This window comes from Glycine max, chromosome 5, assembly GCF_000004515.6.
Source record: "Glycine max cultivar Williams 82 chromosome 5, Glycine_max_v4.0, whole genome shotgun sequence".
Lineage (NCBI taxonomy): Eukaryota > Viridiplantae > Streptophyta > Magnoliopsida > Fabales > Fabaceae > Glycine > Glycine max.
This window is the reverse complement of record NC_038241.2, coordinates 611,240-636,543: the sequence shown is the minus strand read 5'-3', so window position 1 is coordinate 636,543 and position 25,304 is coordinate 611,240. Positions and strand designations below refer to the sequence as shown.

General features: G+C 32.5%; 1 protein-coding gene across 4 annotated transcripts; it reads left to right on the top strand.

The window, feature by feature from the left end:
* The first annotated feature begins 11,921 nt into the window (after positions 1-11,921).
* Positions 11,922-24,731, top strand: LOC100784402 (serine/threonine-protein kinase BLUS1). 4 transcript variants are annotated; one of them, XM_003524498.5, is made up of 21 exons: positions 11,922-12,296; positions 16,929-17,526; positions 17,848-18,102; positions 18,400-18,524; positions 18,621-18,665; positions 18,798-18,879; positions 18,989-19,057; positions 19,143-19,313; positions 19,396-19,461; positions 19,664-19,732; positions 19,842-19,988; positions 20,098-20,171; positions 20,731-20,934; positions 21,376-21,467; positions 21,617-21,687; positions 22,417-22,539; positions 22,627-22,669; positions 22,760-22,806; positions 23,237-23,298; positions 23,381-23,432; positions 24,447-24,731. In XM_003524498.5, the coding sequence occupies exons 2-21, from the start codon at positions 17,359-17,361 to the stop codon at positions 24,489-24,491; spliced, it is 2,010 nt and encodes a 669-aa protein (XP_003524546.1). In that variant the 5' UTR covers positions 11,922-12,296; positions 16,929-17,358; the 3' UTR covers positions 24,492-24,731. The 4 variants fall into 4 exon arrangements, 3 of the variants coding, with proteins under 3 accessions (XP_003524546.1, XP_006579761.1, XP_006579764.1); XM_006579698.4 differs by having other exon boundaries at positions 20,077-20,171; XR_005891677.1 differs by lacking the exons at positions 22,627-22,669; positions 24,447-24,731 and having other exon boundaries at positions 20,077-20,171.
* Positions 24,732-25,304: the final 573 nt, after the last annotated feature.

The window sequence follows — 25,304 nt, the reverse complement described above, 5'->3', positions numbered from 1 at the left end:
GTTAAGTATAAGAGCTTGTCAGTGAGTTTTTTTTTTTTTTAAGCAAATGAGTGATCAGCTGGAGTGGTATTTGTAGGCTAATGCAAGTTGTGGTTCTTAATCATAAGTGACGAGATAGGCTTGGCATGCATCTAGGAGGCTTGTATCTAGAATTTAGTCTAGAATACTATACAATGCATATTTTATTTGAGAAATATGGATACCAAACTTTGACCGAGTAATCCCAAATCTAAGGAAATACTTGAGATTCCCTAAGTCTCTATTGTTAAATTGGTGATCTAGAAATTGTTTAACTTTGTGAACCATGGAAGATCCATCTCCAACCTTTGTCAATGGCAATACAAATGATCTCACTCACAATCCTAGCAATTTGTATTATATATCTTTGCCCAGGTGAAAATTTCATATCATTCTTGTATATGCTTCCTTGCAATGATAACACAAGGAGTACTAACAACATATTATTTTGAACATGTTTTCTCTTATTGTTTGAAAATTATTAAAACTATAAAATCATCATATATATGAGACCTATAAAATTTTATGATCTCTAGCAATTTTTAACCAATAGAAGCTAGTATTATCATGCATGAAAAAAGTCATGAAATGCTCCTATCTCAAAACAAGTTGAAATTTGTCGGTGGCAACATCAAAAAATTTGATCTTCCTCTATATGGAGATTGTACGCAATCCAAAACATGTTTCGAAAAAAAAAACTGTGAAGAAAAAGAAAAAAAAATATATGTAATACTTTAATGTTTTTTTGTGTTGTTTTCGAATTAGAATTATAATTTCTTCGTGGAAGCCTGTGTATACTAATCTTTATGCATTTTTATTACACAAATTGTTGATAAGAAACTCCAATTCTAATTAGAAAACAACATCACATACTTAAAATCAATTGCATCTTTTATTTGGAGAAAATAGGGTAACATTACAACAGAAAAAGACTATATATGCATTACTTGGTAGAGATGAAATAAAAATAAAAATAAGAAAGAGATAAGTGGGAAAAGGAAAAAGGAAAAAATCTCCTTATTTAATAAGAAAGAAGTACATAAAAAGAGTGGTGCGACACATTACTTTTTAGTATGTTATCACACATGTAGAGAAGGAGAAAGAAGAATTTGTTTCCTAAAATACCTGTATTTTTATTAAAAAAAATTATATCTTTTATAAGGATACATGATTATTTATTTAACACAAATTTATTTATTAAAAAACACAAATTTATTTTCTTTCTCTTTATTTTGATTTGTACTTCTCTCTTGTCAAACAATTACAAACGTTTACTTTTTCTGTTACTATTTTCTTTTTGCTTAAATTTTTATTTTCATTTTCTCTTTTCTGTTTTTCTTTTTCAAACCTAGCATAAAAATATATTGGCTTGAGATATGAGATTTAGGATATGTTAGGTTTCAGTTCAAAAAATATTTTTGGATAATAAACTCATTTTAGTAATATATTTGGCTATCCGTAAAAGTGTATTTACAACGGAAATTTTGTTTTAAAACTCAATTTAATAAAAGAAAGACTTAGTGCATGTTTATTTTATTGTTACAAACAAACTTTTGGATAAAATGAAATTTCCAAAAACATCCAAACTTTTCTTTTTGTGAAATTAAGCTCGTGGACCATTAAATTTTCCATGAAACCCATGCACGGTATTTTATACAAAAATTCAAACATAACTTAAGTTACTTTTACAGACTCAGTATAACTCAATCTTAAATTTGAAAACTTTGATGCACTCAATAAATAATAAATATAATGAATGTAATATGCCGATACAATGTGGTGAGAAGGGGAGCCACGTGTATATGGACCCCACATAGCAGGTAGGGCCACATCAGGAAAAACATAGTAGTAAAAAGTATCCAATCTAGTGCGACCGGAACGTACAAATAACCTGCCACAGACGTTTATATAAAATTTAAATTACACCACTCACAGTATCACACTCACACCTTCCCTACTAACTTAATTTTTTCCTAATTTTTTTTTTACATTTTTATTTGATATACCAAAATACCTTATCAGGGAAATAGATGACAGAAAAAGAGAAAAAAAAAATGATTAGATCTCTATATAAAAAAACGAGCAATGATAATTTAAACATTTTTTTATAAACACTTATAACTTAACTATAAATAAGAAAAAAAAATACTTAACTAACACTTTTCTCTCTATCTTCTTTTTGTCACGCCGTACTTGCTTATAATATTTATAATTTTCTCTCTTTTATTTCTTTCTCACTAGAGGTCTAATGACATATTGGATGTTTAAGAATAATTTTAAAAAAATTAATTAACCTCATAAAATTCACTATATATACGTGTATTAGAAAATTGTTAATTTCTTGGACATATGTATATGAAGCATGCATATATATAATTATATATATGATTGTTGATAAAGGCTCCAAAAGAACACCTGTTTAATTCTTTTGAGAGCCTAGGAGATTTAAAACCTTGGAACACACATTCTCATGTGCATGATGTCTTGCTTCATTCTATGAGTCACGCTAGCTATGTGATATTATTCGTTCATGGAATTAAGAGGAATTTTCTGTAGCGTGTATTCTAGAGCTTTCGAAGATTTTAATTTGTTAATCTTTTGTACTCGAGTTATATAATTACCACAAGTTATCCCTCTCTTTCTGCGCATGTTCAAGGGAAAGTATATATTTCGCTCTCTATCTTTTCAATTACAAGGATGCATATGCATGCAAGTGTCGGCAAGAGAGAGAAAAAAATTCCTTTTTTGTAATTATATATAAGAGAGATCGGAATGAAAAGAAAGAAATGTGAAATGCAATTAATTCTATGATTAAAAAAATATAGTTCTTCCAAAAATAACTAAAGTTGGGTATGAAAAATATTAAAGCATTTGACTATGCATGGCTAGGAAGTCAATGATCGTGGCCACATATGGATTATTAGGTGGTTCTAATGTTTGGGAATGTGGCAAAAGTGAGGTGGTTGGGTTTTTTTCTTTTGTGGACGAGGAAGATGCAAAAATTCTATCCTTATTTTCCAAGATCTTATTACACTAATTAAGTGATTATTGCATAATATGACACTCAACTAACACTTCAAACTATGTTGGATAATGAAATTTTTTAAATATACTTTTCAGCTATATTTTCTTAATATTAAGTGAAATGTGTGTGTGTCTATATATATATATATAAAAGAAAAAGAGTTTGTCTCTATTTTTTGATGAAAATTTAATTTTTTTAAGACAATATTTTTATAATTATAGCTAAAAAACAGCGTCAACTTTATAAAATTGTATAAAAAGGTAATTTTTTTATACATATTTAATTTAAAATATCATTTTCAAAAGGTTAAACAAACATGTTCTTAACAAATTGCCTGTATTGTTACTTAATACTTCCTTTGTCTCAAAATTAATATTATATTTGATTTTTTAATATAACATTAATTATTTTTTTCTATTAATATTTTTAATAAATATCACTTTAATTTTTAAATTTAATATTAATATTATTTTTTATTTATTCAATAAAATTATTATTTTATTTTATCTATATATTATTATTTTTTCTCGATCTAAACCTAAAATGGCACTTACTTTATGTCAGGAGCTAGTAATAATGAAGATGTTAAAGAATTGTTTTAGATTAATAGTGTGTTACTCACGTCCAAATATTAATATGTTGGGTGGGTGTGGAAAAGTATACGATGCAATGATTTCTGACATTGTGGAGAGATACATATGCATTGTATGGTTAGAGAATTCCTAGGATTCCGGCACTCTTAAACTGTTACACAACAAGTCCCCTTCGTGTGCTGCGCATGCAAGTGCAACAAAAAGGGGGAAATGCTTAACTTATGCTCCATTTTGAGATGTAGGGGTGAATCGTAGGAAAAGATAGATAAAAGTCAAGGGAAAAAAAGGAAGACATTTTTTTTAAAATGATATGAGATCTAAGGGTAACTTTGTTAGAGTGAAAAAAAATATTTGAATTAAAATATATTAGTATATCTGTGGTATTTACATTAAATTTTAAAAATTTATCTTTCTTTTTATTTTATTTTTTCTCTATCAAATACATCCTAAATGATATAATGAGAAATGAAGATAAAAAGAAAAATTAAGATGAAATTACTTTTTTTCTCTTAATTTATGTATGTAATATTAAGTTTGATTTGATCCTTTAATTTTTAAAAATTTCAATTAGATACTTATTTTTTGAAATAGATTTAATTTGATTCTTTTATTTTTTTAAAAAATAAGTTCAATTTAGTCCCATTTTAAACCAAATCAGTATCTATTTTTATAAGATGTTTCAAGCTAACAGAAAAAAATGAAATTAAATTAAAACCATTTTAGTAGAGATATTATATTGGGTTATTATGATTGTATACTCAAGTTCTCTTTCATTTTATTATCACTTCAATTTTTTTATTTTTTTAAGCATGAAAAAAATCACTTCAATTTTTTTTACATCTCTCATTATTTTTTTATCAAATCATTAGTCACATTTAACAATTCCTCTCTCTTTTTATTTTTATTTCCATCTTTCTTCCTTCCGCTTAAAAGAAAATGTTAAAAATGGATTCTCTAACATAATCCTCTTTAAAGAAAAATACACATTCTCTTATTAATTCAAATTTATTAAAAATGATAAAATGTTACAAATTTCGTCTCTTATTTAATAGGAGTAAACATTTTTCATGACTTTATAAATTTTAATAAAAAGAAAAAAATAAGTGTATTAAAAAGAATAGGTTAAAAAGTATCTTCTTTTAACACTTTTCTGCATCCGAAATAGGAATGTAAGTTAAGCATTTTCCTACTGTACAGTAGAGGAGTATTTTTAGGGCATTACAGTTTATTAGTAGGCATTGTGCTGTTAAAAGTTGGAAAGTGAGTCACTTGTAAGCACTTATTTCTCGTTAAGGAAACAGTTCCTTATCAAAGAAAAGTTGACCCAATTAAATTAAAACTGATCAACAAATGGAATGGTTGTACTAATATATACAGCACTTCTTAGTCCAATTATCCATGTTATATATCGATTTGAATTTAAACATTATACAATAAAATTTAAATACAATCTTGATATTGAAAACAATACTCTTAGTAATTAGTACCCTTGATAATTTTTCCTTATTGAGAGCTAGTATTCATTACTCTGTTGATTGTGACAAAATGCAACTAGTTTTGGACGCATTTCAAACGTATAATGCACTCCACTAGTTAATAATGTGGACTCTTAATTCCATTTGATCTAAAAGTCTTGTGCAGTGGCTTTCAAATAGTTCCAAGCATGGAAATTTTCTTTGGATGATACCAAAGCTGTAGTGACAAGATTTTCGACCAACAAGATTGGGTTGTGGCTAAGATGTGTATTAATCAATATATGACTCTATCGATTTAAAGCGTAAATCTCACGGCCTTATTTTTAGCAAAAAAGAAAAATGCTTTTGATTACAGGTAAAAAAAAATACTTTTTGAGAAAATAAAGAAATTGGGATCGTTCTTTTAAGGGTTGAAGTTGTTAAAATCATGCTTTCAACAAGTTATTTTATGCTTTTACTTTCCAGTCATGCGGTGACTCAAGTTTGAATAAAGATTTACAATTTTGAAACTTTCATCATACCCACGTTCCAAAATTGTTTAAAAAAACATTTAAATAAGAGGAATGTTTGTAGCACTTTGAAATATTCTTTAAGATCTCGTTGAGGTGGTTATGAATTTCTATTTTTTATTTTCAAAATGTAATTTTTAAAATAAAACGCGTTCAATAAAAATATAGTTGAATTATTTTTTAACTCAATTTCCAAAATAGCTTTATATTCATTATCAAAATCAAGAAAAATGTTTGTGAATTTGATTTTTAATTTTAAAAAACACATTCTAACCACCATTACCATACTATCACCATCCCTCCATTGCCTTTGTCATTGTCATTATCATCATCATTGTTATCTCCACTGTCATTATTTCACTACCGTCATATCATCACTGCCGTCACCATTATGTAGTCGTTCCCATCTCCATCATTATTGTCTCCACCATTCCACTACCACTGCTATTATCACTATTTGCCTCTCCCCCCCCATTCCATCACCTCTATCGTCATCGCTATCACTATTCCACCCAACCAACCAGTGTTGTCATCATCACCACTACCATTCCACCATTGTTATTGTCATTACCACTGTCATCGTTGCTACCATCGTCATTTCATTGCTACTATTGTCACCATTATGTCACATCAATTGTTATTATCGTTGCATTGTCACTATTTCATCCCACCACCACCCATAATTTACAAAATCGAACCAGTGATTAACCTGATCAAGGAATGGGGTCACTGGGTTAATGGTCCAACTAGTGTGTCAATAATTGACCTGCATAACCCAGTCTCTATTTAAAAAAATAAAAATTTTATACCCAACCATAATTGACCCGTATGACCTAGCGCATATCCTCCCTTGGGCGTGACCCAACCATGGTCAGTGGGTCATCAATTTAATTGGAAACCCGGCCAGGTCGTATCGGGTTGCATCAGATTCAATGCATGGTCGATCTGATAGGTAATTTTACTTGGACAGACCTCTCGGTCGCAATTGACCCGACCAGCCAAATCAATTTGGGTTTTAAAACACTGTTGTCACCATTCCACTGCTACTACCATCACCATTCCACCACCATCGTTATCGTCACTATTTCACCCTTATCATTGTCGTCATCGCCACCACCACCGTTACTGTCGCCACTACCACCCCGCTACCTCGGTCACCTCCATTATTTTATAATAAAACGAGATAAGATAAAATGATGGACTCATTTTATTTATCTTCCATTTGTAACATTTTTTAAAAAACTAAAAACAAAGAATAAACAAAACTCAAAAACTAAAACTTAGTTTGATTTTTAAAATTTTCAAAACTAAAAACACGAAATCAACCTGGCCTAAGTTATTTAGGCTTGTGATGATTGATGAGGAAAGAGTGTTAAGTGATATAGTTTTTTGTGTGTGATGTAAGCTTGTTTTCTACAAAAAGGCCAAAGGACCAAACAACCAAGACATGGACTCCTGCTTGCTACTATATTGCTCGCATAGGAGAGATGATCGTAGAAATACGCTAGTGCAGCTACTCCGCATGCGCACTCGTGACAATCATCCAAGTTACTGAGATACTAGAGATAGGTGACATGAAAGTGAGTCGAGAACTTGTCAGCAAACATACAAGCCTGACTCAACACAGCAGTGATAAAGATCTTCCACTCATGTCAACCTCACTCTGACACTTGCATTTGCTGTCGTTACAGCCTCTATCTCTGTTGAAATGCCCAGATAAGTCATCAGTAGGATCTAGAGTTGTCAAAATGGGCTGACCCGAATGGGCCGGCCCGAATGGCCCGATTTTTTTCCGGGCTTGGACCTTAAAATTCCAGCCCGAATTAACATCCGGGCTTTTTAGCCCGGCCCGATAAAGCCCGCAAAAAATATGGGCTAGCCCGAATGGGCCATGGGTCACCCGCAGCCCGAATAAATAATAAAAAAAAAGTAATTGGGCCAATGCAAAAACACAACCCACAGCCCACACAAACAAAACACATTACTCGCCACTTGTATTTGCTGCTGCACCAACACTAATATATAGGTGGATATACATATTGTCTCTTAATATGTAAGAATTTGAATGTGTTTGATATAACTGTTGGTTAATATATGTATGAAATCCTGTTGTAGCTTATGCTTCTCAGTAATCAGTACTGGCCACTTGCTCTAGTAATTTTGACAGGATGTTATTACCTGTATTGTTTATGAACATCCAGCTTTCACTTTGACCATACTTTAATTCTAAGTGAGTTGCAAAATAGTTGAATTCAATTTTACACAGTATTATATAATTATATAATTGGAGTGTCCAGAATGATTTATGGAGAGGTGGAAGGCTCCATGATCTAGGTGTGGCTGCCCAGTAATATGTTTCCAGCTTGGATTTAAGCACACACATTGGATGAAGAAAAAAAAAAGGAAAAAAATGTGGGCTGGCCCGAAAGCCCGTACCGGGCCGGGCTCGGGCCATACTTTTCCTAGCCCGTTTTTCATCCGGGCTTTTTAGCCCGGCCCGATATAGCCCGAAGCCCGAATGGGCCGGCCCAAAACGGGCCGGACCGCCCGTTTTGGCAGCTCTAGTAGGATCTTCACTGCCTCTGGCAAAAAGGGAGGGGACATGATAAATGCGTCTCCCTATCATAGGCAACTGCTGCAAACAAGACACATAATCCAAAATGATAATCATTTTTTCGACATACAGGTGAAATGGTGTCACCTCTCAAAAGAGGCATTCATCAAACCCGTGTTTGCAGCAGGATGTGGCGCTGTAACAAGGCTAATAACCCCTACTGATCATTCTGGAATGTAAATAGCAATCCGAAAGGTATTTTCATGTTTTCCGGATAACCCATTCCCAAGACTAAATAAATTTCTAGAATCCGCATTCCGTAATATATATAGTTTGCAAGCTTTCGGATACTAACTACATATTTTAATTCAGTGCACTTTATGCCGCTGGTGAAACAAATGAAACCACATTGGAACAACATAATAATCCGAGAAGTAAACGCCTAAAGTGTATGTTAAATAAATTTTAATTAGCATGAAACTCACCAATAATTATTCATCACAAAACATAACTACTTACACAAAGCACAACTTCATTTGACAATTCATCCTTAGATGATATCTATTGACAAAAAACATATGCTGCGAAATAAAATTCAAATTTAAAACAAATATTTAGTTATTTTTCTTGGCCTTTTATGTTTGATGACGTGAAACATATACATATTGCAACCATAAAATTGAAATTTAAAATCTTATTGACATTACTAAACAAACCAATCAACATAAGCTACACAACTAGAAACAAAACTATATTAGTCCGGAACACGTTTACAAACAATGTCACTTCCAAAATTGGTGTTCTGGATTACAAATATGCTGCGAAATAACACTTTCAGAATGGATATTCCGGAAGCTTACTCCACAATTCTAGATAAACCATTCTGGAAACCCATTTCCCTTTCGTATAGCCCATTTCGGAAGCTTAACTCCAGTTCAGTGGTATTTCTTACAAAGGAATGTTGATGGGGCGCGAATGGGGCAGATGGCGTTGGGTTTGGGACGAAAAAGAAGAAAGAGGGAAGGAAGGGTGTCTTGCGGTGGTGCAGAGGATGACAGGGAGTGGGTTGGGAGTGCTTAGTCTTTGCCTCTTGAAGGTCAATTTTGTCCACTCATTAACTAGGGGTGCAGGAAGTAAAATGGAGATGCAGAAAGCAAAAGGCCCACAAAGCAATGTCAATGTGTTGTGTTCAACAGTGTTTCAGTTTAAGGTTAATTTTTGCACCATTTTGTTTTGTTTAATTATACTCTCCCTTTTTACTTCTTGTTATTATAAAATTATCCCTATTTAAATAAAATGGACGAGTCGGTGTTTCTTTCGGAACTAGATGTAATTTATAAAACATTTCGGAATTAAATTTCTGAAAGAATGTTTGATATATTCCAAAATTAAAATTTCAAAATAATATTTCTAGAAGAGTGTTTCTAAATAAGTTTCGGATATTTAATTCTAGAATGTGTTGTTAATCATTTTCAAAATTTAAATTCTAAAAGTTATTAGAAATGTATTCTTGACATGTACGCGTATTTATGGGTCACAGTGCTGGTAAAATGTACACGTTCTATTATATATAAGAATAATTTAAGAATAAAAATTTTAAAATAATTCAAGAACAGTGTAACTTACAAAGGAAAACAATGGTGCAAAAATATAATTTTCTTTTCAGGTAGGTTTCAAAGGGTTTTGCAAGACCTACAAAGTGTAGCAAGCAAATGGCCCAATCCAAACAAGGCAGTGTTAATTTAACCAAGGTGTTACTATTCTCGCCCTAATTTTACTACTTTAACCCCCATGTTTTTCAAAAACTATTAAAACTCTAAATTACCCTTCTCTCATTTCCTAAATAGCCTTCCCCTTTCCTCTTCCTCTCCCCTTCTTGGAATATTTTGCAAACACCCACCCCCATCCCTTCCCACTTGATTTCATTCTCTCCCATCTTCCTAGTCCATTAGTATAGGTTGCTACCAAAGCTTGATGTTGACGTCAGAGAAGTCCTTGTTGCCATTTATGTTTGTGTCGGGGTAAGGTTTTTTTTTTTTCATTTTTTTTGGATCCAACAAAATTGAATTTTTGTCATGTGTATTTGTCACATAACATAGCAAAAACTTTTTTCCATTGTAATTTTTCATAAACATGCAATGAAAATATGATTTTGTTGTATAAAAATATACAACATAATCGTGTTTTTGTTGCATTATAGGAGGCATAAAAGAACATGTCATGAAAATATGATTGTAATGTACATTTTGGATTAGGTCTTATATAAAGAGTCTAACATTACTTCTAATTTGGGTCTTATAAACAGGATGAGATGGACTACAGTTTTCACATGCATAGTAACTACCACAACATAGATGAGTGTGAATTATTTGGACAAGGAGTTTGAGAAATTTAGAGCACCCATTCAAATGGAAGCTCTTATTCTTCTCTATGCTACACAAAAAAGTGTTATTTTCATAACATGAGAAAGAAGTTGTTGAGTTTGAGAAAACTTGAAGACATAGTTTTTTTAGTTAAATTTATTTTAGTTTGATTAGTACTTTAAAATAAGACACCGGATGAAGTCATTTTTTTTTAATGTTCATTTAATTTAGATGTCTATATTTTGAAGATAATATTTTTACTTATATAAAAATTTATTTATTTGACTTTATTTATTATATTAGATGTATTTTCAAATTATTATGATTTTAAGATTTTATATTCATTTTTCTTCTGTTTTCCATGATGCTAACTAGAATAATAGAGATACAATAATCATGATGCCAATATGCCATAAATACATAAATTTCACACTCAACACCAAAGTTCATGCCTTAACAATTGCTAATAGGGTCAAATGGCAATTTAGTAATGATCAGATAAGAAAAACTGAAAATCAACATTATTAATGATTTATCTAAAACTCTTAATTCTAATGGATGTGAAAGCCTACATAAAAATGACTCGTTGTACATTTTTATATATGGATGCTTACAAATTATAATATTTGATTCTTGTTAATATGTTTGGATATGAACTTATGAGGGTATCTTCTTAATGTGCTAACTCTTGTTGATTGTCCTTATTAGAATTAGAATTACTTCTATTGATTTATTGCTGATTTAAGTTTTTTATCCAAATATTTTTTATTGAAGATAATTTTATTGAAGTTTAATAAAATACTATTACTAATATACAAGTTAGTTATTTTTTATATTATTTAACATAATTTTATATTTAAAACTCAAATTTAACACTAATAATTATACTGGACCAACTTGATAGTACCAATTAATCTAGGACTAATAATTATAATGATAATACCAATTAATCCATACATTTTAGTATAGTATCTTTTAATTTATATTTAAGGCTAATAGTTATGTTGGAACAACTTGATAGTATAAATTAGTCTACGCATCTTAGTAACATACTAGATGTATTTTTAGTATATATTTAAGGCTCAAATTTAAGCCTAATAATCATACCGGAACAACTTGATAGTACCCATTAATATACGCATTCAGTATTTTTCTTTTGTTACATGTAGGCATTAAGTATGATAGTATTTCTTTAATTAAATAAAATAAAAACAACACGAAAATTTGCAGATAAAATCAAGAAAAGTCCCGATAAATTCACCTACTTCAATTGAAATCTCCTGGCGGGCCCCACTACAGCATTTATTGTTTTTATTTATTTTCTGTCAATGTTTTTTCCCTATTAATAATTAAAGTCGAAAAAATATATATTTATTTTCCCTATTTAATTATTCTAATGTTAGAAGGCAAGTATGAGAACCAATCTGGCTCATAATTAAATTTGCAGTATAAATAAAGCGTGTCCCGAAAATAAGAGAGACCAGTCAGTAGGGAGATTGAATCGAGGTTGAAGAGTGTTGTATTGTGTCGTGGCACAGAAAAACGAAGCTCAGAAAAAGAGAGAGAGAGAGAGAGATTGAAGAAGCGATTTTTTTTATGTGAAATTGAAGAGTGAATGAAAAATCTCAATCCCATCCATGGATGAGCAATTGAATTTGAGCTGAATCGGCGTCGTTTCGATTTCACTCGGTCACACTACTGTTTCTCTGAGCCTGACTCGGTCAGATTCTTGTAAACGCTTCTTCTCCGCAAACCCTAGGTTCGTCAATTTCTCTCCTTTTCCTTTAATTCTCAATTTCAGTGTTCTCAATCTGTCGCTTTCCGATCGTTGACGAAACGGAAAATCTCTCTCTCTCTCTTTTCCGTTCGCCCTTTCGTGATGGCGATGTGAGTGTTGTTTGCTCTTTTGCTTTATCAGTCAATTGAGCGTTTGTGGATTTTGTTGATCCAATGCGCGTGGATTGTTTTTGTTTGCTGAATTTCGTGGCTTTTTTTTTTTCCAGTTAAAGCGCTGATAAATGTTGAAAATCTTTGAAAGATGTGTTTTTTTATTTTTAATTTTTTGCTTTCATAATTGGAGTTTTGCTTTATCAGTGAACTGCGGTTGTGGATTTCGTTGATCGAATGCGTGTGGATTGTTTTTGTTTGCCGAATTTCGTGGCTCTGTTGTAGTTAAAGCGCTGATAAGTGTTTTTTTTTTATAATTGCTGATAAATGTTGAAAATCTTTGAAAGATGTGGTTTTTTTATTTTATTTTAATGTTGCTTTCATAATCGGAGATTAGATTTGGAGGTTTAGTTGGCACTTTTGTAATTTTTTGGTTTATGCATCTTTTCCATCACTGGGTTTTGCGTCCTAGTTAATGCAACAGTCGTCTATTATTGACACTGCCGTTTATTGAATTTTTGGTGGATAGAGATTTGAGAATAGACGATAGCAGCCCTTGATTAGGTAAATAATCTAATGACAAACCCAGAAGGAAGGTGGATTTTTTCGTAGCTCTAAGTTTATTGTAATAGTCATGGCTTGCATAGAGGAAGAGGGTATACTTAGATGTGTCATTAGATTGCTTGAAATGTATGGGATCTAAAAGACTTAGCTTGCTAAGCACGCATACGTACTGTTTATTTGGGAAGAAGAAGTCTGTAACTTATGCCCTGATGTTATTTGTTCTCATGTAGGAGGAGTATTTTGATAGGGAAGGGGGATTTTTAGTAGAATTTTATACTTTTTTTTTTTATCAGCAAAAATATTAATATATTGATATAAGTACCAGAGGTACTAAGTACAAAAAATTAGGTCCATACTCATGGTTCCAAAATAAAACTAATGTAGTTTGAAAAGGAACCATAGTATGGCTACATAATAAGGTATCTAATATCTGCTACAACTCCTACTCTGAGCTACATAATAAGGTATTTTATACTTTATATGCTGCTAGGATAGGAAATCCATTGCAGCACTAGAGGATGTATAAGAAATCTGTATCTAATGTTTTGGATTGAGCAGATTCCATTAGGAGAAGAGCTTATGATAAATCTTGTGTTGTAGGTTGGAATTGGCCATGATACAGGCAATATTTTGTGTTGGCAATTGGAGATATAATTAAGCAACTAACAAAACTGATGTTTGGTTGAACTGCTGAAGGTTTTATTTCTAGTGATGCTGGCTTTACAAAGGATGGATTAAACAAATTACATTTATTTGTTGCCAAAGAGTGATGGATGGACTGCTGGATTATTTTAATTTTGCTTCTTGTATGTTGAGGAGATTACATGAATCTTTGAATCTATTTTGATGGCTTAATCATGGGAAATTGCCTAGGCTAGGGGAGGTCCAGGAGCTCTCAAGTTTGAAGGAGATTGCTTTTTTTTTTTTTTAAATAAAAGGGGAAATTTGCTAAGACAAACATTGAAAGAAGGTGGACTTTTTCGTAGCTCAGTTTTTTTTTTAATTATCATTGCTTGCTGATGTGTAGAAGGTAAACATAGATGTGTTATTTGATCTCTGAAAGTTTATGGGATCCAGAAGACTTAGCATTTGAAAGCTTGAGTGCTAATCTTGCTGAAAATACTGTTTGTATTGGGAAGGAGGATGCCCATACCTCTTTTCCTGAACTATTTGTTCCCCTTCAAGAAGAGGATTTTGAGGGGAGGGGTATAGTAGAATTTTATATGCAGCTAGGAAATCCATTGCAGCCCTAAAAAAAGTACCAGAAATTTGTATCTTATATTTTGGATTGACCAGATTCCATTAGGAAAGGGCTTTATGATAAATCTTGTGGGATATGTTGGAGTTGCCAACGTATTGGCGGTGTTTTATGTTTGGCCATTGGTGATGTAATTAAGCAACAAGAAAAACTGCTGAAGGTTTATTTGTAGGGACTGATACTGACTTTACAAAGGATGGATTAAACGAATTATATTTTTTTGTTGCCAACGAGTAATGGACAGACAACTGGATTATTTTACTGGTTCAATCATGGAAAATATCCTTGGCTAGGACTAAGGAGCTCTCAAGATTTCAAGGAAATTTTTTTTTTCCCTTTTAATAAAGGAGAAATCCACAAAGATAAAGTGAAACAGCAAATTAGGGAGTTCTGAGGATAAGGAATCCTCCATAATGTAAGAGAAAGTACAAAACTAGTAAGCAATAAAGAAAAAGAAAACAATAATGTTGCAAAGCTTTCCAATCCCTCAGCAGACTATTGGAGAAACCCATTGACATGACTGTGTGCTTTACTCCAAACAAAAGCCATTTAATGCCTAGTCTTATCCCAAATCAACTGTTGTCCCTTATAAACCCACCTTTAAAATTTAGAGAGTTGTGCACCAAATAGTAGCACAGATTTCATATTAGCGAAAAACATTTAGGCTTAGCTTCTCCTTACATCTACCAAAATCATGAAAGCTAATCCTCAAATATTGGTCCAGGGACTTAGGACATGTCCAAAATTTATAAGAAGGCAAAACAAGGAATTCCTTAGAGAAATAGCAGCTGAAGGGTGTAAGAACAAAATGTGGAATGGAGCTTTAACTTTAAAGTTAAAGTTGTTTGGTAATTTTATAATTTTTAAAGCTTAAAAGTTACTTTTAAGTTGAAATTCCTTGGGTAATGTGTTCTTGAATTTTGGAATTTGAAATAGAGAAGGAAAAGGAGTAGTAGATGTCAAATGCTTCTTTTTTCAAAAGCTCTGATTCTTTTAATGTTTTCTTCATTAAAAAAAAAGTTGCTCTTTTAAAATTCTTTTTGGTCCGAATTCTCCCTTTAAGTAAAAGAGAAGCCCAAAATAAGCTAAGTCAGTCAAACATTACCTAGAAGGAGAAACTTGCTTTGTTAGCAACTCACCCTTTTTGATCTAATGAGCTATACCAACCTAATTGTTGGTTTTATTGTCTTAGGTTTTTTTTAAATACAACATACATGGAATCTTACTACCTAATTATTGGGGATAAATGATATTCTTTTCTTAGAAAGTTTTCTATATGCATGCACAAACACCTACACCTCAACTTCCCCTTGTTATCCTTAAATTCCTCGTTAATTTACTTTCTGCTTTCAAATTTATTGATGTATTCATTGATGAGTTTCTCAGAATGTGATCACTTGATTATTCAAATGAACCATGAACCATATTGAGCTTCCAATGATTATCTTAGAATTTTCTTCCATGATTAGGTTGGTTTGAACACGTACAAAGGTCATTGGAAGCATAGAAAATGTTCTTCCATTTATTAATTTTTAGTTGGATTGAAATTTGATAATAGAGGAATAAATTTAACTTGGAAATAAAGTTCATGCATATATAATGACAGCTCTTGTTAAATAATGACAAACATGGAAAGAAGGTAGAACTTCTTGTAGATCAAAGTTCATTGTAATAAACTAATAATCATGATTTGCAGAGTGAAAGAGGGTATACTAGGATGTGATATTAGATCTATCAATGTTTATGGGATCTAAAAGGCTTAGTTTTTCAAGGTTTGACCTCTTGAGTGCTAATGGTTAATCATGCCGAAGTACTGTTTATTTGGGAAGAAGTCTGTACCTTATGCCCTGATATAATTTGTTCCCCCATGGGAGGAGGATTTTGAAAGGGAAGGGGGGATTTGTAGTAGAATTTTATTTTATATGCTGCTAGGAAATCCAAAAGCAGACATTAGAGCCATTACCCACCTTCAAAAAGTGCTTCAGTTTGGTTTTCTCTCAAAACAGTTTGGTTTTATAAATTTGGTTTGGTTCGGTTTTTTTTGCACACCCCTGGATATGATAGACACTTGTGAGAAAGGCATGAATCATAATCCCAATATTTGTAGGGAGAAAGGCTTGAGCAAGGAGTGTTAGTCACTTAGTCCAAGGCTCCAAGCTCAACAATGTGTTAAACTACTCCATTTTGATGATAAGTATGGGGACAGATGAGCCTATGGATGACACATATTTAACTAAAGTAGTTTGAAAATGGCCAAAACTCACCACCCTAGTCAGTTTGACCATCCTTAATTTAAGTATTAAATTGTTTCTCAACCATGGATTAAAACTGTTCAAAAATAGTTAAGAGTTTCAGATATTTAGCACAAGGTAAGTGGGCCTGTGCATTATCTATGCCTTGAGACGAAACAGCTCTTGCATGGGAGGCGTGTTAGAGATGTATTATAAAACCATTCACGTGTCTTCACCTAATAGCTTAAGCTTTTAAGATTGATGGTTCATGAATCATAACACATATATGTATGTATGTGTGTATAATTGATATGATCTTTTTGTGTTAATATTGCACGATTTATGGATCTCACTTCTAATTCTGTTCGGTAATATTTTTTTTTAAAATTTGTAGGGTCAATTGTTTAATTTTCTTGAGTAGTGAATTTGTCTTTTGTGACCTTTGCTGCAGATATTGGAGATTGATGTGATGACCTCTTCACCTACCTATCTGCATGCAGTGCTGAATTGATACCTCTTGTTTTTATCTCATGCTATTTTAGTTGTGTAACATCTAACAGTGCCTGTTTAATTTGTTACACCTTGCTGAATAATAAGCAGATCAATATACTCAAATTTAAAGTTTTGCGATATTAATTAGCATTGAATGAGAGCATTTGTCAATTACATTATCAGTGGAGTTGAAAGGAACATTTTGGTTCGGGGAAAAAGCATCTTTGTAAAGTTTTTGGATGTACTTTCTAGTTGGGTTTGAGAAAAGGGGAAATGCTACCAACCTGGAAGTATTATAACATTGATTTCACTACTCCAGTATGCGATCTATTTTTTTTCAGTGGTGCATTTAATAATAAACATATTGATGTTATGGTATAAGAAGAAAAATGGAGCATGTTTTGGAGAAAAGATTTCCTCTTAATGCAGAAGATTACACATTATATGAAGAAGTTGGTGAAGGCGTTAGTGCCTCCGTATACAGGGCTCTCTGTGTTCCACTCAATGAGATAGTGGCCATCAAGGTTCTCGATCTAGAGAAGTGCAATAATGACTTGGTATGTAGATTACATATTGTTTTCATATTTTATAGTACTTCTCCATTTCACTTAAATGGAGCATGCTTGTATTCAATGACTTGTGAAGTTATAAAAAGGATGATTTCAATCATTATTATTCATTACATTGTTTGGTGTTAATTTATGTATGTGTTTTCTCAGTTCACTTTTTTAGTCTGTTGAATAAATATACGTGGGTTGCATTATTTGCTTTAATACAAGGATAATTTCAATGATTCAATCTCTAACTGTATTCTGTAGCTGTATTCTGTAGCTGTCGTATTGGATAAATTCTTATTGATAGCTCTGCAAATTATGCAGGATGGCATTCGTAGAGAGGTACAGACCATGAACTTGATTGATTACCCGAATGTTTTACGGGCACATTGCTCTTTTACTGCTGGACACAATCTATGGGTTGTGATGCCATACATGGCAGGGGGGTCTTGCCTTCATATAATGAAATCTAACTATCCTGAGGGTTTTGAAGAGCCTGTTATTGCTACTTTATTGCATGAAGTTCTCAAAGCTCTTGTCTATCTTCATGCCCATGGTCACATACATAGAGATGTAAAGGTATTGTGCATCAACTATCTGACCTATTATTTTTTAAAAGCTATGCACCCTTTTGACATTGAAAATTGAGAATCTTACAGCTAGATTTCTTAATCATAAACTAAATAGAATTGATTGATTGAATCTGAGATTTTGGTAGAGCTCCATTTTCTGCTTTTGTGGTGCTTGTAAAGCTGTAGCTGAATCCAAGAACTACTTTTTTTACATGCATGAATTTTTTTCTTTCCCTTTTCTCCATGTTTTTGGTTTTCTGGTCTTCTCCTTTTCCTCCTCCTTTAGTTATTTTTAACCATGCAGGCTGGGAATATTCTGCTTGATTCTAATGGTGCAGTCAAACTAGCTGACTTTGGAGTGTCAGCATGTATGTTTGATACTGGAGATAGGCAACGTTCAAGAAACACTTTTGTTGGAACACCTTGCTGGTACCATCCTACTAATCCTCTTTTGTTGTAGTTTTTCATCTGGCTACCATTGTATGTATGACTGTTGAAGCTATGAATTGTGTTTATTTTACACAGGATGGCTCCTGAAGTTATGCAGCAATTACATGGATATGATTTTAAGTAAGTGTCTTCTATTCTTCCCTTCCCTTTCAGATGTAATTTTATCCACATCGTCATCATCATCGTTTTGTGCCCTGATATCTTAGTCTTTGCTGAGTTCTATATTTTTATTTTAATTTTCTCTATTAACAGAGCAGATATATGGTCATTTGGTATAACGGCACTTGAACTTGCTCATGGTCATGCCCCATTTTCCAAGTATCCACCTATGAAGGTAATTTTCTTGTTTTCTAATATTTGCATTTAACTACTGACAGAGAAAGTCCCTGTTTATTTCTGTGAGCTCTGGGTTGAATTTTTTCCCCTTATTTTTTTGGATGCAGGTTTTGCTCATGACTTTACAAAATGCCCCTCCAGGTCTTGACTATGAAAGAGACAAAAAATTTTCAAAGGTTTATGGTGTTTTACTAAACACTTTGAAGCATCTATTACTTACATTGGTTATTTTCATCTAAATTTTTCCTCATCTCTTTGCAGGCTTTCAAAGAGTTGGTTGCCACCTGCTTAGTAAAAGACCCAAAAAAGCGTCCAAGTTCAGAAAAGCTTTTAAAACACCACTTCTTTAAACAAGCACGTGCCAGCAAATATTTAGCTCGCACCATTTTAGAAGGCCTTGCTCCTTTAGGAGATCGTTTTAGAATGCTGAAGGTTTGTTGTTCATTTGCAAACTCTTCTGTTCTGTGTAAAAATTGTTTGGGTTTTGTTATCATTCCTCTTGCTTATGTTCCAGGCTAAAGAGGCGGATTTATTGGTGCAGAACAAGGCTCTTTATGAAGATAAAGATCAATTATCTCAGGTAGGTTCATTTTAAGTTCTTCATAGTAAATGCTTGTTTCTGTGCAAGGTGATGATTTTTATGAGTGTGGTTTCCCATTATGTCACTTTACTCACTGTATTCTTGTGTCTATGTTGTATTGTATCCATACTTCATTTTGTAAAACATTTAATATAATTAAGAATTAAGAATGTGTTAAATTGAACAACTATTTCATTTACAGAAAGAATATATTCGAGGAATCAGTGCCTGGAATTTTAACCTGGAGGATTTGAAAAGTCAAGCCGCTCTTGTAAGTATTTTTTACCTTCCTATTTCGTCTTATTTATTTATTTTAATTAGGTTGAAAAGTTAGGCATTACTATCTTTCTTCTTGTAAACATTTTTTATATTGCCAACAGATTCAAGATGATGACATACCTAATGCAGAAGAGCCACAAAGGGATAAGAAGCAAAAAGACAGATTGGACAACTTCAAAGTTTCTGCAGAGAGGCTATCAGCTGGAGCAGCTAATCATTCAGATGATGCACCCACGCAGGACAAGGAGGTACTGTTATTGTCTGATATTGATCTTATGTTTTCTTTACCTTATGTTCTTTGCGAACTATAAACTTTTCTTAAAGTATACTGGACAGGATTTACATCTCTTATTTCAGGATGGATTCAACAATCTTCAGGATTTGGAGGGTTCACTTGTTTCATTTCCTACTAAACCTCTTCAAGCACTTAAGTATGGTTATTTTTTCCATTCTTTCTTCTCTACTTATTTTTTATTTTGAAGTGTTAGTATTGTGTATGGGTTATGATATCATTATGTTTCCAATTATGTGGAAGCTTATATTTCAAGCTGACTCACTGTTGGTTGTATTGTTAGTAATCGGGTTGTTTATTTTATTTTGTTTAGTTATTATTTATAATAAAGCACCTATAAGTTATAATATACAAACAGTCCTTTGGTTATCTCTCATATCATCATTAAAATTTAGTATATGATGTATGTGGAAGTTTATGCAATTTCCTTTCAGATTCATTTCTCCATTCTTTTATAGAAAGTATAGAATATAGAATGCTATACATGTTTTTAGTTTTTTTTGTCTTATAAAGAAATAAAGACAAATTTTGGATGTTGTAAATGGGATGTACTTAATTGAATTATCAACTCAGTTTTTTTTCAGGTGACTAAGTTAAATTCTTCCTAGCATTTTCTAAAATTATGTACTAGTTTAGCAAATAGCAATGCAGTTTTCATTAGAGAATATTTTTATCTTATTCATATGTAAATTATGCAGAGGGTGCTTTGATATGTGTGAAGATGACATTAATAACAGCAGTCCAAGAGATTTGGATCATGATGGAAGAATTGACAATGAAAGCTCTAGGCCAAGTACTTCATTACAACAAAATACTACCAGTCAGCAAAAAAAGTTTCCAAGTGGTTCTTTACTACCTGATAATTTTCTTTTTCCCAAAATGGTTGTTACTGATGGGGACAGGTAATTTTTATTTTTACAGCAATTTTTTGTAGCGTCATTTTTGCTTTCCAATTCTTTTCTGGAATTGTTATTAGAATTTCTCAGAGCCTTTCTTGGAAACGAATTCTTTTTTTAAAAGATTTGAGCAAATTGAAGCAAATGCTTAATATTTGTAACTTCGCATGCTGTGCAATGTCTCTGACTTTTTTTTTGTGCCTGTCTTTTTCACTCTTGTTTTTTTAAAAGAAATTGTGCAATTGCATTGGTTGCATTAGAAAATGAAACATGATTACTGAGAATTTATGAAAATTCGGCATCTGTTGAAAGCTTGGTTTTATAATGATCTGGGACTGAGAGAAGTGGGATCCTTATTTTCTGATAGATGTTCTTGTTGCTTTACTACTGTTGCATATTTGGCTTGCAGTATTAATGTGCTATCAAATGTTTTGTTTATCTTAAAAGGGATTATCTACAAACAAAGTATTCTTCAGAGAGGAATCACAGTGGTCCATTGCAATATCGGCAGAAAAGAGACACCAACAACCTTCCACTGGGTATGTGTATTTTTCTTGTTAAACTGATTGGTATTTTGATAATCTTTACCATTTTCTTTCTCCTATGTCAGCTAGATTTTTACTTTATCTCAATAAATGCATTGGGAAATGTCTCATACATATATTTTTAATGCTTTTTCTATGTGCAGTTGATGACACATCGGATGGAGCATTTTTCCGGCGTAGGGGGCGGTTCACATTGACAGATCTCAGTCCAATGGTATGTATCAAATGGAAGATCCTTTTGTCCCCACTAGTATCCTTGAACAAATTTTCTTTTTAGAGGTTAGCAAAGCAGTTTCTTCGACACATTTTTTATTAGTGGGTGAAAGTAATGTGGGACCTACTGAATCATGTGAGTCCCACCTTCCTATTTGGTGGGACCCTCATGAAATTCACCTTATAATGAAGAGTTTGCAGAAAGAAGTGTGTATTGGCATTTTTCTTTGGTCTATGGTGAATCATCAAATGGTACAATCATATATCTGAGTTCTGCATCTTTGTATTAATTTCTGATTAGATCTTGCCAGTCTCATTATATGCAGACTATACTATGTTTTAAAAAATTGTACCCCTTCCTCTTTGCTTGAATATTTGACTTAATTAATAGTGATTATCAAGGATGGAACTTAGGTGATTTATGTTTTAGCCAATGGCTTTTTTTTGTAATCATTGACATTTCTTTTACTCATTTAGGGTCCCTTCAAACAGCACATCTGGCCCAGTTGTTAGTCCTAACAAGCACATCTGAGTTCTGCATTTTCCTATTAATTTCTGATTAGATCTTGCCAGACTCATTATATCCAGACTATACTATTTATTAAAATTGTATCCCTTCATCTTTGCTTGAATGTTTGACTTCATTACTATCAATTGTTGAGGATGGAACTTAGGTGATTTATGTTTTAGGCAATGGCTTTGTAACCATTGCCATTTCTTTCTCATTTAGGGTCCTTCAAACAGCACATCTGGCCCAGTTGTTAGTCCTACCAGTCCACCAAATCAAAATTTCATGTCTACCGCTATTCTTCCATCACTGCAGTGCATCTTGCAACATAATGGTTTGCAGAGGGTATGTTTCTGTAGCATTTCTTAGTTTTCTATTTTCTAACACTGACAAGTCTAAGGCATAACCGTAGTTTCCATTGGGTTTTGCCAGGAAGAGATTATTAAATTAATAAAGTATGCCGAACAATCTTCTGGTAATGCCTCTGTGTGTGTGTGTGTGTGCATGTTGCTCCTTAAATCTGGCAATTCAGTTTTTTGAATTTTAATTTCTTCTCTTGTTACAGGCAAGAATACAGAATCAGTAGAGGCAGGGACAGGTGATATGTTGCAGGTAAATTACTATGATACAATTTTTTCTCTTATCATACTCTTCCTTTAATGGTGAGATGTGTTGATTGTTGTAATTTGTAAATGTTGTAGATCACAACTTTAGATGCAGTGACATAATTTTGTTATGCAGAAAAGAGTTTGACTGCATTTTCTCTACTCCAAACCCTTCCCATTGACATCCCTATTTTCAAACTTATCCTCATTCTCTTTCCTCTTTCAATGGTAAACCTTCATTGGGGATCCATGATATGAGGCCCATAAAAAATATTTAAGGAATTTGATACATTGAATTTTGGAACAGTGAAAAACAGTCTTTTTAAAAAAAAGATAAATTGGAGAAGCAGGTTTGAGAAATATTTTGATTACTTGTGCAGGAGTTTGCTACTTTCTTGCTGTTTTGTTAAATGGTCTCATATTTGTGCAACTTTCAGGCACCACCTGCAACAACTAGGGAGCGAGAGCTGCATTTTCAGGTGATTCAACTCCAACAGAGGTATATGGATGCAACTGAGTTTCTGATTCCTTAATCTTTAAATTAAATTCCACATACATCTTATTTTCAACTCTTATGTCAGCATTGGAAGCCTTGTTGAGGAATTGCAAAGACAAAAGATGAAAAATGTTCAGGTATGTTTTAATTTTGGTCTTTCATATACGTAACCATTTTTAGATTGAGTATTGTTTTCTTGGTATTGTGCTCTTGTTTCAATCTCAAGAAATGTAAATAACTTTTTGAACTTGTTCCTTCTTTAGCATATTGTGTATTTTTTTTCTTATTATTTTCTTTAAGATAGATTCATTCAAATTTATTACTCATTGCCTATGCAATGTAGATTCTAAATTGACAATTTATCTACTCTAATCATTATCCACTCGTAACAATGACTTGCCTTAGTTTCTGAGGACATTCAAATGTAGATAGTGCATTGTTGTCTCAGCATTATTGACCCCAGGGAATCACATTTCCAATATAATAATTCCATGGAATTGGACCTTAGAATTGTGATTCCAATTTAAAGTGAGGCTAAAAATTGTAATTTGAAGGGTAAAGGTTAGAAATTGGGAAATGTTAGTTTTATTTTATATAAGAATTCCATGGAATTGTGATTCCAATTCTAAAAGGATTTCGAAACATCATAATTGCAATTTCAAGGTCCAATTTCATGACCCACAATGACCCTAAGTTTAACTTTAATACCTGTCCATTACCTGGGAAAATAGGTTAAACATTCCGTTAACTAGGAAAATAGGGTGGATGTACAAAGAAAGTCCAAAGACTTATGTGGAATGGGAGGGTATGCTGAAACATGTTGCCTGTAGTGGTATTCTTTCCCAAGATCTAGCAGTCCATGGGTGAGGGGAGGCAGAGATAGTACACCCAAGGATCAAACAATCCATAAATTTGGAAATAGTTTCATTACTAATTTACTACTGAAGCTGTGTGCTATTTAGTAAGAAGTTTCTTTGTTGATCTATTTACCTGTTGTCGTCAGTATTACTTACTGTTGTTGGGTTATAGTAGGACTCTTCATATTATGTCAAGTATCAATAACTAACTAGAATAGGTTTCTTATACATTTGTCATTTGTAATTCTGCAAGTCATTGTTTAGGGTATCTCACTTTTGGGGTTTGGCTTGCAGTTGGAAAAACAGTTGAACAGTATGGCTAACAGAGTGGAAAAGTGAACAAGAAGATATGAACTTTATCATGGTTTGACTGATATTGAAACACCCGACGTTCAGTGGTAACATTCAATGATGGTTTGAGACATACTTGAGGGATGGGGGAACGTCTCAATTGTAGTTGTATTACCATATGTGAACTTTTGTTTGCGGCAGACACTACTACTAATTTTTGAGATGCTATTCCTTGAGTTACATGTAAAATGTAATTTATTGAGATAATGAGATCTTGTAATTTAAACACCTCTTTCTCTCTTATATCCTACCTAAAAGTTACCCTTCAGAATTCAGATGAACGCAAATAACTACATAGCTCAGTAATGTAGCAATCTGTCGTTCTGTGTTTCAATAAATTCATATCACCAGACAACCAAATCCTGACATACACAGAATGTTGGCTAGAATGGCTAGTGTTGAAGTGTATTGAATGGTTGATGGAAATTAGAAATTTCATTTATATTGCTGACAATAAATCCTTCCAGTGTATTGTATTTATTCATATAATCTGCCGTTGAAATTTATGTGCATGTAGAGAGATACTCATGAACTGATTTTTATGAATTTTGAAATTGTGACCCAAATGTTTTTCCCTCCACTGCATATGGCATTTGCTATGCTGCCGCCTGACAGTTTAATTGGATAGTTAGTCTTCATATCAGTTATGTTAAAGGAAAAAAAAAAAAAAACTGGTATCTAGATTTGTAATAAACTAAATCACCGGGTTCTGGGCGTTCTGGCTTTCCATAGTATATGGAATAAATAAAAGAAAACGGAAGTATACGTGCGCAAAAACATAGTATATATAAATGTATATCA